The following is a 14,735-nucleotide window of genomic DNA, read 5'->3' on the forward strand; positions in this document are numbered from 1 at the left end:
GAAAATGAAGTTCAAAATTCAGTTTAAGATTAAAGTTAAGATAAAAACAAACACAAAGACAATGGAATAGACAAAGCCGCTAACAAATACTAATACAAAGACGAAAATAACAAGTAATTTTTAGCAAAAAATAGAACCGACTTCAATTCCCCAAATAAAAAAATTTAAGATTATTAATTTCTTCATGATCCAATAATCGGATCTAAACTAAATTAGTATGGGGCCACCTTTCCTTTAAAAGAAGAATTATAGAAAAATATTCCGACGAATTGATAACCTTCTCCTTTTTTGAAGTCGGTTAAAAACAAAACCAGAGCCATAAATTAAGGCAGAAAAAAATATTGGCAGAGACAAAGCCTAAGATAAAAATGAAGAATCAGATCAACAATAATATAAAGGCATAGATTCAAATACTGTAAAGAAAAGGATAGGATAGAGATGAAGACAAAGAGGAAAATGTCATGTCAAACCCGAAGACTAAGATGTTTTTTATTATGTTATAATGCTCACCTTACTTCTCGTCCGATGACCCCCCCTCCATATTAATTCACATCATCTCACTTCAACTCACCTCACCTCCCCACACCACAGCTCAACTCACCTCACCTCACCCATAGACGTTCTGGCGAGGTTCTGAAAGTTAATCTAAACTAGAATAGATGTCTAATGAAAGGAAACACACGCCTCTAAGCACCCGACTTTGGTGGCCGTCCTTTCCTTAGAGCAGTGCCTGGTAAAATACATACGCACACATAGCTCACTGAGCGCTCATAGCTTCGCGAGGCTGCTAGCTGCCTGGAACTGCCCTAAAGCATTGCCAAACTATTTACCCCTATTGGCAATTCCAAGTGAAAACAAATTCTTGTCCACTTGGTTTTTACATCGCAGAGGACCCCTCTTGCTTCCGTTGCAACCACCAGTGGGTTTCGAGTTGAATCGTCGGGCGACATGGCCAAGCCAGCGGAGCCGCTGTATTTTAATTCGCTGCAAAATGGCATGCCACAAAAATGTACCACCGGCGAAGTTGTCTAGTTGAAGAAAACAAGGAAGCGATTCGCCATTTTCTTTGCTTACATCCAGATTTCCAGCTTGCCAAAGGTAACAGAGGAAGAAGAAGAAGGTAACTCATCTAATTCAGTAAGTGATTTAACAGCGCGTCAATAATTTCAACAACGCAACTGGTGATCCAACCATTACCTGGTAAGGTGCCAAGTCCACTTTTTTTCAAAACTTATCTTTTGATGCAGAATGACAGATAATGCGAAACTACATCGATTTTATGTCTCTGCTTAACAATTTTAAAAAAATGTTCGTACTTGGCACTTTTTCACGTTTAGGTACCGACTTACTTTCATAAAATAATTTAAATCATCGGAAAACTCAATTTGTTTCCTATTGAAAAAAAAATATAATAATTGAATAAAAAGCTTTAATTTTTTTCGGTATTTTATTTATTTTTTTGTATGTAAATAAATTGTATCAGTATATATACTATATATATGTATAGGTATATACATAAGTAAATGAATAGCATGCATGATTTAAGTTTAACATTATATTAGTAGTAATAAAACTAACATATATATAATTTTAATCAATTTTCGATATGTGTATGTATATGTTTCGCATTGTGTGTACATATGTAACTATGTGTATAATGACTGAATCGCCACAAGAGCAATAAGTAAGTTAATGAGAACAATAATGAAAAGTATTCTATAGTTCTTAAAAAATATTATAGTCATATTATATGTATAAGTATGTATGTATCTATGCAACCGTGCTTTAAGTGTTGTCCTTTTATTTTGCTGCCGAAAGGAGGCTGAAAAAAGTTTCCATCAGAAAAACTTTATAAAAAATACACATACAATTTTTCTTAACATCATATACATATTTACGTTATCAAAAGTGTACAAAAATCCTATTTATAGTAGCTTTTGAAAAGCATTCATCTGGTTTCGCTTGTTATGTGAATAATATAAACAAAAAATAAAAAATAAATAAATCTTACCGAAATAAGGAATAAGGAAATCAAATTTTGAAAATCAAAAGATTAAATATTTAACCAAAAATATTTCTACTTATTTTTTTTTTGTATACATTTTTAAGAGAAACCTTTGTGGTACAAAATATCATAGACAAAGCTTTGAAACGCCTTCATTTTTAATCAAAGTTGAACAATTTTTTGAAGGTGTTTAAAAATAATTTAATTAAATAAGTTGTTTATTGAAAAAATTAAATGTTTTAATTTTTTTTTTATAAATTTTCATTGAAAATTCAATGGTTTCTTATTACATAAAGTGTTTGAACCGATTTCTTCTGTTATACAAAAAATGTGAGTTTCTAAAATTAATTTTTTAGGAAATTGTTTTTTTTTAAGCATAGTTTTTACTTAAATTGCTTTTCTAGACGAGAGCCGCCCTTGAGAAACACAAAAAATTAAATTTTTTGCAAAAAAAAATTTTTAAATATATTAAAAAATAATTTGCAAAAAAAAATTATTTTTGATAATTTTTTCTTCTGAAATATGTTTGTTGTATTCCGCAAACTTAGCTTTAAATCTTTTTAGAACTTGATAAACTTTTATAAGTTTTGATGAACATTGAAAACATTACCTTAATTTAATTTCTAGAAAATTTATGCACTAAGATAGTTTATTAAAAATTTATTTTATTTGAAAAATCGAAGATTAAAAAAGTGCAAATTTTTGGGAAAAGTCCAATTAGTTTTTTTTTCTTTTTTGGAAAACTTCCAAAATATCCTCTTGTGCTTTAAATTCGCAAAAGCCAGCAGACCACAACAAATTCTGTGAGTTCATATGAAAAATAAGTTAGTTGAAAGGGTACATGTTTTCGTGTAAAATTTTTCCGCCTGAATTTCGTCTTATTTGCTCTTCGACTAGCCAAGCCAATCTTCAAAGCTTTTGCATAGAAAACTACATATGTATATAAGTATGTGTCAGTAAGAATGTTAGTGCCTTCTAAACATATAAATGTATGTATTTATTTTACTTTAAAAAATATGCACTTTTTAACTTTAAAAGTTAAAAGCTTCGTTAGTGTTATTAACTAATTTTACACTTAAATATACTAAAATAAACAAGTAGATAGATTTGTCTTACATAAATAAAATGTAGAAAGGAAATATATTTAAATTTGTATAAGCATATACATATGTATGTCTGTATGTATGTTTATATATTTGTATATCTAAGCCGGCACTTTAGGGCTCAATTTTCACTACATTTTTTTTCATTTGCATGTTTTTATTTTTCTCATGCAATAACACAAACATACATATAAAAAGTTTCCCTTTTCAAAATCACATTCTTTACTGTGTAAAGGCCGTTTGTAGAAAAACTTGCCCTAATTTTTACATTCTTATGATTTACATACCAGAATTTTTGCACAATGATTTCTATAATTCTGTGTCATAATTCTCGCATATTTATGTATGTTTTGTGTGTTTGTGTTAGTGGAAGTGTTTCGTCATCAGCTTTAGTTGAAATGCCTCACCGGAAACTAATTTTTATCCTCTTCATCGCTAACGTACATGCATGTCAGGTCCGAGGCTACGTAGGCACGACTACTGCTGTAATGAGAAAATAAAAAATAAAAATATTAAAATTAGCGAATATTGGACGAAATGTACTCTTACTACATGTACTACATGGAAATAGGATACTTTAAATATATATATTTTTGTTTAGTATACTTCAAAACAGTAGCTCGTTTTTGTAACTCTTCTCTACCGATTATTTCTCTACGGGTAGGGAATATACGTCATTCTCAACTACTTATTAGCAGTAGAGAACAGGGCGACGAATTCATATCTCAATTCCCTTTGTAGAGAATTTTTACAGAAACGAGCTACAGGGCTGCAAAGCACTCCAAATAACGGTGCGGTTCGGTTTAGTCGTTCGAACCACATAGAAAACTTTGTACCGGTACAGTAACCGGTTTACCAGTATCTCGTGCAAGTCCTGAACCAGGCCCGAAATGGTCCTGAATCAGTCGTGAACTATCCCGAAATGGTACTGAAATAGTCCTAACTAGTCCCCAAATGGTCATGAACTAGTGCCAAACTGATCCTAAATAGTCCCGAAAAGATTCCGAAAAAGTGCCGGAATGATCCTGAAACACACTTGAACAGGTCCCGAAATGGTCCTAGACAAGTTGTGAATTAAACCCGAAATTGTTCCGAAAAAATCCTTGAACTAGTCGAGAAATGTTCACTTGTAAACATACGAAACAATTACAGATTTTCTGCTGGGTTAACGCAAATTTGGCCTCATAAAAAAAACACAATATAAAGCAGAAAAGCTGAACGTTAATCAAAAATATATTTTTGTTCAACCAAAAATATCTAAAGTTTCACCAAACACGCAGCCTTCAAATATCTTACATTTCCACTTGGCGCCATTCACTCAACCGTCAAGAGAATTCGCATCGAAATCGAAAACTCATACCAACCGAATTCAAATACAAATTCTTCGAGCGTCTTCTATGCTCGCTTTGTAATTCCATAAGTGAACCATACAAAAGTGTAAACAAATATACTCATGCACTTATAAGCACTAAAGTACTCAAGTAACCACCGACATGCAGGTAACCAAATGAAAAGCGTTACACATTCGCCAGCTTGTCAGCTTGTAAAGCAAAAAAGGCAAAGTTAAAAAAAGGCTAAACTGAAGCGCTACTGTAGGGAACCTTTGCGCCAATATTTGTTGCTACAAGTAATTCAAGCCATAAAAGAAGGTAACAACAATTGCACGCAGCAATGCACAAATATGGCTACAAACATACAAACTGACATATACTTAGGAATGTAAGTATGTACATTTGCAGTTGCATAGAAGTAAAAAAATATTTGTTTTTGGATTTGCGAATTTGAGTGTGATAAATGCTCGTGTGTGTGTGCGCTTACAAGTTTGGCGCGCGTACCTCCATTTTCCACCTGATTTTCTCGCTTCACTGCACTGCGCGGCAGAAGTAGAAGCGTCTCAAAAAAACGCCAAAGCGAAGTTTTTTCTTCCCCTCCCCCCCCCCCATATGTGGGTTATACTTTTAAGGTAAGCTCTGTGAAACACTTTGTTGATTTTAATCGCATATCAGACAAAGCGTCTGCGTGCTTGCGCGGATTTGTGCAAATGTGAATTAGTTATTTGTGAAATGACGAGGAATTATGAGCGAATGTGTAAACAGCTATGTATGTACATTGTACATACATACAACTAAATACGCCCGTAGTCTTAAGACTAAACTCGACCGGCATGAAATTTGCACATAGCATTTATGTATGTGCGGAGAGGTGGTGTGGTTGGTTGTGGCAAATTGACCGATTTCAGTACGAATTTTGATTGACGTTTGGCGGAAAATTAGCACAAAGAACATATAAATATTTGTAATGCCAAAACGAGAAGAGTGTAAAACCATTTAGGAGTACATATATGAATTATGTAGAAATAGTAAAAATTCATACACTTGAATAAGATTGTAAAACAAATTCATTTTGAGGCAATTTGTAAAAAGCATTACAAAACATGTGAGTGGAAGAAATACTTCGTCAGTGCTTTGGAGGTTGAAGAAAAAAAGATGTATAGATTTTGTTTGATATATATGAGGAATGAGATTTAGGATATGAAAAGTTATTCGGAAGTGAAAAGTTTTAATCTTATTTAAAAAAAGCTTTTAGCAAAAACACCTATCCTTCAGTCAGCTTCAACCCATCCGTGAAGAAATTCACCGGTACCTTTCTTCTTCTACTTTCCGTTCACTCGACCCTAGCGGCAATGTGAGTGGGGAAACAGCTCTGGCACTGAACGCCGTGCCTAACATAGCTCTCGGGATGCTTAATTGACTATCGGAAGCTTCGATTTTATCCCTGTTAACACGAATTATTTAGTGCCTAGACTGGAACCATGAGTTCTTCTTAGTAGGCTTACTTTGAAAACTGATACTGAGGCTCACTGTTTCTAGGAAAATTAATTAAATTTTTAATATCAATACAAAAACACATTAAATCAGGTCCAGTACTGTTTCTGCATGTCCTTAACCTATACTGATTTGTTTACGAATCCTGGTAAAGCATCTAATGGGGCTCAGTGTAAACTATCTAAGTTATTACAACAGTGGTCCCCAACGAATTTGAGGCGATTTCTCAGAAGTGCAGTGCACTCTCATTGGAAATGCTTGATGATTTCTATTAGCCTGTTCCCGTACTCCAGGATGTGGTCAGAAATAGTCCGAAGTAGTCCGGAATATATTATTACGGATATTATAAATGTGTGCACGGGAACGACTTATGGCTATTTCTGACTAAATCCTGGAATACGAGAGCCGGATATATGTCTTCTCCTCTCTACAGCTTCTATACCATATTACCAATGGTCAAAGGTCCGGTTAGTATTCCGAGGAGAAGCCGAAAGTTCGGCATTGAGAAAATTATCTACAAATACCGTATTGTTGGTTCATCGAGCATTATATGACGTAAGCACGATATAGATGACGAAAGTTCACATTCGAAAATGCAATAAAAAAATTCGGCGCCCAAGACAACCGGCCCTCTCGCCCTGCCCTAAAGCCGGCCCTGGTACGCTCTAAAATAAAATGTGCACAGTTTTCGAACTAAGTATGTTTGGACTCAAGAGTTATAGCTAGGTACTTCGCTTCGGATGAGATATTCTAATTTCTGCAGAGAAAAAATGTTTTTTTTTTTTTTTTATGCGATTTCTGCTTCGTAATGATTAGTTGACCCGGTAAATGTGGCTGCCTAGGGCTCCTTTTATTAGGTCACTTATCGTTGGTAAGAATTTACCTCAGATAAGTACTCGCATTCGAGTCGATAGTATAGACGACAAGCTTTATTTCTGTTGTTCTAGGCGATTTCGAGAATCCTACCCATGGCTATGAGGGTCCTAGTTTTTTGTTTTACTAACTCGGCTTTAAAGCATGAAGTCAATCTATTAGTTATAGAGCACTGAAGGCCACGTAATAAGAGTGTCCTAATTAATGCTTCCGTCCGCGATTATAGAAAGCTCCATCAATCACCAAAAAGCCATACATGGGAGACTAAAAATCAATACACATTGGGATATATGACCACCAAGCTGGTTTAACAATGCATTCTACTTTACAGGAAAGCTAGGCAAATCTCGAGGGGATCTTCCCTTAATACGTACACCTACGCGATCCAGTTCAATTTAAATGGGATTGGTGGTTTGAGGTTATGCAAATATAGGATTATGAAAGCACTTCTTGGGTATCTTAATTGACCTGAGTTGGCTAGGCTCACCCACTAACATTTTATAAATCGTTAAATCCAAACACCCAGTCAAAATTATATAATAAAATAGTATTTATCATAAGAAATGATATCCTTTCGATTAACACTACATTAATAGTAAACAATATTATATAATATCTACTTACAAGGCAGTTTCATGCTCGTACACCGATGCGACCATGGCGCTGTATTCGCTCTCCAAGTTGCTGTGAATACCACCAATCGCACTTGAGGCACAACCGTCCACGCTGAGTATACCACCAGTACCAGTACCAGTACCAACACCGACGTTGACACCAACACCACAGCCAGCGCCAACGCCGGCGGTTATAATCAGGCCAGCACCTCCACCTACGCCACCTTCGCCACCACCACCTCCAATACCACTGAAATTCATGTCGATGCTCTGTGGCTGCTCGCTACGTTCGTATGTCTTTATTGCCGCATCAAAATGTTGTTGCTGTTGTTGTAGCAACTGTTGCTGATGCTGTTGCTGTTGTGCTTGCAACTGTTGTTGTTGTTGCTGATGTTGTTTATGCATTTGTTGTTGCTGTTTCTGATAGATGATAAAATTATCAGTGGCTGCCACGGCTGCAGCTGCAGCCGCTGCCATTGCTGTTGCTGTCACATTAGACATTGTTGGCATAGTTGTTGCTGGCAAAGCTGTGGGTATTCGAAAGCCACATTGCATGGTTGCCACACTTTTGTTCTCCTGTTGATTATTGTGGCAACTGTTGCTGCCACTGCCACTGGCGCTGCTACTGTTCGTGCCAGAAAGGATGATTGTAGTGCTGCCGCTGCTGTCACTGCCAGTATAGCTGCCGCTGCCGCCACCAACAATGCCGCTACTATCGCCATCACCATTCATGTTGTTGTTGTCGCCACTTTTGCTGATTTGGATGTTAATGTTGTTGCTTGTAGCATACATGTTGCTGCCATTGCGGCAATCGTTCATTTCATCAGCACTACTAGTATTCGTATTGTTGTCGTTGTTGCAGCTGCTTGTGCCTGCACTGTCGCTGCGGCTATTCGCTTTATTATTCGTCTCATTATTCAAGCCAATTGTATTGTTGATGGATGGTGGACACTGGTCTGTGGGGATTGGTATTGCTGTTTGTGGCGCTAAGGCAGCCGAGACTACAACACTGTGTTGTTGCTGTATTGTTGCAGTGGTTGATGTTGCAGCTGCTGCTGTTGTTGTTGTGGCAGTTGTCACCAAAGCAGTCAGTGCTACTGCAATGCTTGTGCTACAAGTAGAAGAGCAGACAAAGCCAAGACATGTAAGATTATTGCAACAATAATAACAATAAATGTTGTGAACAGAGGAAAAATTTTCTAAATGCATTGTAGTTATGTCTGTATGTATATAGGTGTATGTATGTACATATGCAAGTGTCCACAAGTTGTTGGCAAACGAATAGAAAGCTCCAATTTAAATCTGTTGACAATTCAACGCTCAGAAACATTTTATATGCGCAAAAGTTGATTTTAAAAACACATCGTCGTGTCGTAAAGACGTGCTTAAATTTTGTAAAACCATGTACTATCAGAGAACGTAGACGTTCTCTGCTCTGGTACTATGCTATAAGGGGTTTTTTTGGTATGAGAAATCCATTTCAGCACTTATTTTTTTCTTAAAACTTCCACCAGATGGCGCAATAGTGAAAATTCGCACATTTTCCTCGAAACCTACTTTCGCAATTTGGCTAACTACAAATGGATTTTTGACCCATGATTTCTTCGGAAAATTTGCTTAGAATTACACGTAGAGTCCTCCTATACTATAAGCGCATAGTAAAAAAAAATTACCCACCCTAACATACATAAATATGTATGTATGCAGAGATATGTGAAGTGGAAATTGAATTAACATAGTATCGGTAACTGCATTTATTTGAATCTAATATACTTGGAGACTCAAGATTGGAATATAAAAACTAAAAAGATTGCATTTCCACTTTTATTGTTTAACAGCTAAGCTAGACTTTCAAAAGCAAGAAAATAGCGAAGATACTCTAACAAGTGAAGGAGTGCGTCTTGATGTCACACAAATAGAGAAAACTAAAATCTTATGCCACCTCTGAACTCAAGATGGGTTTTTATGAAAATTTTGTCTTAGCAGAAGCATAATTGAATGATTCTTTAATGTCTGCCTAGCAAGAAAAAAAAACACTACGGAAGCAAAGCTTCCCTCGCTTCAGTTTCTCTCTCTCTCTCACTGTTTTCTTTATTGTCACCTCTGGGCAGTTGTGGACAAAATACTTACTAAGTATTAAGTCCACAAGTCTTTGGATATTTAGGATGTAGTAAATATCAAAGTACTATTTACTTAAGTATTTTGGATGTTACTAAATACCAAATACGACATGAACAAATATTTTGTCGTCTTCGTTGTGGGTTCACACTAAGAGTTTATCCATTAAATAATTTTCATTTTTGATATTATACAGCTACTATGCACATTCATATGTCCATATGTATGTATGAATACGTATTGACATTCTCACAGGCCATTCATTAACCCAAGCAGCTCAGCTCACTACAATCAATAGACTGCCCTTAACCTTTCCAATTAACCATCGAGTAAATAACAAAGTTGTGAAAATCAACCTAAATATCAAAGACAAAGCTTTAGCGCTCAAAATTGCTTAAGACTCAAGCGCGAGAAGTGCAATTTTAATGTTTTTATTGTTTTCAATTTTTTTCAACGTTTTTGTTCGTTTACTAAAGCGTCATAAGCCGTTGACTGCAAAAAATGGGTTTGGCGTCATGTCAGCGCGCTTGATTGCCACCACCAATGCTTGTTGGAGCATTCTTAAGTGCCATTCATGCCACAGTACAATAGTGGCAACAATACCGTTATTGCTGCTGCTGCTGCTCAAACATCAATCAGTCACATAAATCAATTTAATTATTAAGTAAACAACAGTTGCAGTCAAAGCGTGTTCGACAGTGGAAAATCGAGAATATGTTTTGTAGAAGAAAAAATAATAATAATTGTGCATTGCAAAAAAGGTAGCATGTAGCAGTGGCAGTGACAATGGCCGCCACATACACACACTCGCTTTTTGCGGCATACTTAAGTACGTATAGCCTTAGAGCAGTGGGTTGGCTAGTGCACTTTTTAACCTAAAATTAAGTAGGGTATGTCGGCCACATGTTTGCACAATTTCTAACATCACTCTGCACCACAACCAATTATTTGTGTTTTTATGCCTTTTTAATTCACGAAAATTATGCATTTATGTGCTACCAAAAATAACATAGTAAGCCAAATTGGCTATAAATTGCAAGCAACTGTAAGAACATGTATGAGTGTGTCTATGTACATATGTATGTGTGTATGTAGGCGAATGAAGGTGTTGGCATTTATTGCTGCCACAGACCGTTAAACAGTACTCGTTGCCACAATTATTGAATTAGAGGTTTTCAGTTTTCTACAAGCGCCAATACGTGGGTGTGTATGTATATAAACATAAATCCCTTTGAACATCGTGCCAAGTGTTGATTACAAGCATTAAAAGAAAAAAAAACTATTTCAAAACTTAACCATTGCTCAAATTGTTACGGTTCGATTTTATTGTTGTTTAACTACCAACTGCCAATTTTCGAAAGCAATAAATTTGATGAATTGCTCACGCCTCAAACCGAAATGCTCACAAGCGAGCATTTACACTTAACTCTTCATGTTTGCCACTTCACATTTAGAGCAGTGCGGTGCTTTTGCGCTGACACTTTGAACTTTATTACACTTTAGGACTATTTTAGAGACTGTTATTGGTTAACAAGCCCCTCGAAAGGGTAGTTCAAAAATTACACAGAAAACGTATTCTTCTTGGCAAAGTGGTATTGAAATAATGTAGTTAGTCGCGGGAATAAATATTCGCAATTTCCGAAAGCTCCTAGGGTAGTGGGAAAGAGGTGTGACCCAGGGAATTTAAACCTTAAGCTGGGAGCAAAATTTTCATGTACGCGGATGTTGTGGTGATTATAGTATCAGGGTTGTGCATAAATGTGATGATTCAAAGAGCGCTAGGAGGATTGAGTTGAGAACAGTGGGTCTTGCGTAGTGAAGCGGCAAAACTATAACTGAAATCAAGCTCTTCGAGTGATTCAGCGGCAGCTTTCTCTGTTAAGGGTATCATGGACACACGTTTGGCCTTTCCTTAAACGGCAGAGTAGGATTGATCCAAAGTATCCCACTGATTCCAATTAAGATCGATCTTGGCATGCGTTTGTCTATTACGCTCCTTGGATACCCTTCAATAAAGTAGGTTTAATGATAGTTTCATAGAGCCAGGAAAGCATCTTTGGCGAGGGACAATATCGCTTGCCAAAGGCTCATTTGCAGTAATTTGAGGCTACCGACATGCTCTTTACTCTTTTCTTCCAGGAAAGCTTGCTTTTAGGAGAGCACCTGCGCAAAGCTGCCCAGCAGTAAGCCTACCAGAACAGTTCAATAATTCAGCAAATAAATGAAGAAAAAATATACGCAATGACGTACAGAGTGAAATTCCACATGTATTTTGGCGGTTTTACGGAATGACGCTTTAAGCAAGTTATTTTCAAACCACCCCCGCACATCAACTACTGTTGCGCTTGCAAATGCGAAATTTGGTGTGAATAGATTGTTAATTAAACTTTATTGTGTAGAGCAATTCACAGTTTGCTTTTAGTGGATTTTATTAACTGTAAATACCTGAATGTACTTTTTGGTAATTTTCGCAATGCATTAAAAAATTGTATATATATTTTAAACAATGCCGAATTGCATGAAAATTTAAGATGGGGGAAAAAAAAATTCCTAGTTAACTGGAACACATAATAATCTTCATTTTAATGGTGATTTTATGTGCATACATACAGACATACTTTATGTTTTTTCTTTTAATCTTTTTTCCATTCTTAATGGGTCAAACACACACACACACACACACTCATGCAACCCGAAACCGGTACTGTTAGTTTTATCATAGTAAATTAACATATCTTGCAAATTTTATGCTAAATCATCACTACAAAAAGCAACAACAATAAATTCATACTTATATGGCAAACCAACTTTGGAGGTGTGTAAAATATTTACGATGGCTGGCAATCCAAAGTTTTATAACATTGTTGAAGTGCTTTAAAGGAGATGTACGGCTTTGTGGCTTTATATAAATGCACATACATATGTATGTATGCAGGTAAATGCGATTGCGATTGAATGAATGAATGAATTTATGGATGCCGGACCTATTTTTAGACACACACATAAAGTCAGCAAAGAAGCTGAAATATAAAATATTTACATAACTGCTACAGTTCAAGTTTTCAGCTTGTTTTAATTTTTTTGTACACCAGCGAACATTGTTTAAATCAAAAGTCTTGTTTTTGTTGTTCTGAATGTCTGCAGGCTATTTATCTAGGGGCCTCCTAATTGAAAAAAAAAACTAGGGTAGGATATGGGGGAAAAACTCGATAACTGTAGTAAACCCAAGTAGCTATTTTAAGAGATAACCTATTGAAAGTTAAGTCAGAAAGCTGCTTTAAACTTTAGAGTCGACTTAATTTTGACTATTACTTCGGGTCATTGTATTTAAAAAGCATAGACAAAAGTTGGAAAAAAAATTCGTAAAAATCTCGTAGTGGGAAAATTGCGGTGTGATAGCAAACCCTGTCGCACGGCCGGTACGCAAGTGATATTATGTCGCAGCTGTGTCGCTGTCGCACAAGTATGCTTTCATCGCTTCCTACCACATACCATGTACTCAGCATGTCGATGTCGCCTTCGTATTGTATCGCGTATCGTATCGCTCTGATGTGCACCGTGCCTAAGGGAATGAAATCCAGCCCAACCAAAATGTTCACAGATGGTTCTAAAATGCTAGATAGAGCGCGGTCTGGAATTTACTACGAGAAACTGAGCGTCGATTGGCCGGTAAGGTTGCCTCAACATTGCAATATTTTTATACCTTTCATGAGCATGAAATGGTATTATAACTTTGGTCCGATGTTTGTAAGTACCAGAACAAAAAGAGATAGACCCATGAAAATGTATACTTATATGATCAGAACGTCGAGCTGAGTTGCACTCAGAAAAAAGTCAGCCAAATATATTCCTCTCAACACATGATTTGGTAACTATAAACAAATAATGTAACTATAACCAAATCATGTGTTGATAAAAACATATTTAGTTGACGTAACTAAACTCTTTTCTCAGTGTGATTTAGCCATGTCCGTCTGTCCGTCTGTCTGTCTGTTTGTATGCAATCTAGTCTCTCAGTTTTCGAGATATCCGGATCAAATTTGGTAGGTGGGTGTATTTTTATAATGTATTAATCATTTGTCGGAACCGGAAGAATCGGACCACTATAACATATAGCTCCCATACAACTGTTCAGATATGAGATTTTTCATTATAACTTCTCCATTTATGCAGCTACGAACATGAAATTTTGCAATACTTGCACCCATTATCAACAGAATACTTACAGCGAAAATTACAAAGATCGGGTCACTATAACCTATAGCTCCCATACAACTGATTGTTCAGATATAAAATTTTGCGTTATAACTCCTCCATTTATATAGCTAGGAACATGAAATTCCGCACTGTTTTCAATAATTATAAACAGAAAACTTACAGTGAAAATTAAAAAGATCGGGTAACTAAAACCTATAGCTCCCATACAACTGATTGTTCAGATATGAGATTTTTCGTTATAATTCATCCATTTATGTAGCTAGGACCATGAAATTTCGCGCTGTTTTCACTCATTATCAACAGAAGACTTACAGCGAAAATAACAAAGATCGGGTCACTATAACCTGCAGCCCCCATACAACTGATTGTTCAGATATGAGGTCTTTTATCATAACTCCTCCATTTATGCAGCTATGAACATGAAATTTCGCACCATTTTCACTCATTATTAACAGAATACTTACAGTGAAAATAACAAGGATCGGATGACTACAACATATATCTTCCATACATCTGATTGTTCAGATATGGGATTTTACTGTAAAACTCCAAACTTCAAATAAGAACAGCTAAAACCGATAAATTTCGTAAGATATTTTATAAATAATAATACAAAGTCTACTGAGAAAATCGTCAAAATCTATGCTGTATAAGCTTTATCTCCTATAGCACTGATTGTTAAGATACCAGTTTTTACCATATATCTCCTTTATGCACGAAACTAAACCCAATAAATTGTGTTACCGGTTTACATACCGATCACATAGCGGTGAAAATCACTTAGATTGGTGTCATATAAAGTATATCTTCCATACCTCTGATTGTTTAGATGCGATTTTTTATATAAGTATGTAACTCCTCTATCGATGTATGCAGATGTATTCAAAAGCAGTAATCTGTCAAAGTAAAATTTGCAGATGTTCATGAAAGGTATGAAGCCTTCGGCATAGCCGAAGACAGCGCTGCTCTTACTTGTTTT

The 14,735-nt window shown here is 35.9% G+C and overlaps 1 protein-coding gene across 1 annotated transcript in view; it reads right to left on the minus strand.

The window, feature by feature from the left end:
* Positions 1-2,705: 2,705 nt before the first annotated feature.
* The window catches only part of LOC118741256 (protein timeless-like), a 24,079-nt gene continuing 12,049 nt past the window's right edge, over positions 2,706-14,735 (minus strand). The window contains exons 15-16 of the mRNA XM_036473165.1: positions 7,431-8,531; positions 2,706-3,591 (exon numbers count right to left, since the gene is read on the minus strand). Of these exons, the coding sequence (XP_036329058.1) occupies positions 3,522-3,591; positions 7,431-8,531 (1,171 nt within the window). The 3' untranslated portion in view covers positions 2,706-3,521. The remainder of the gene's footprint in view (positions 3,592-7,430; positions 8,532-14,735) is intronic.

Source organism: Rhagoletis pomonella, unplaced genomic scaffold, assembly GCF_013731165.1.
Source record: "Rhagoletis pomonella isolate Grant_MI unplaced genomic scaffold, Rhpom_1.0 Rhpom_scaffold_00006, whole genome shotgun sequence".
Taxonomy (NCBI): Eukaryota; Metazoa; Arthropoda; class Insecta; order Diptera; family Tephritidae; genus Rhagoletis; species Rhagoletis pomonella.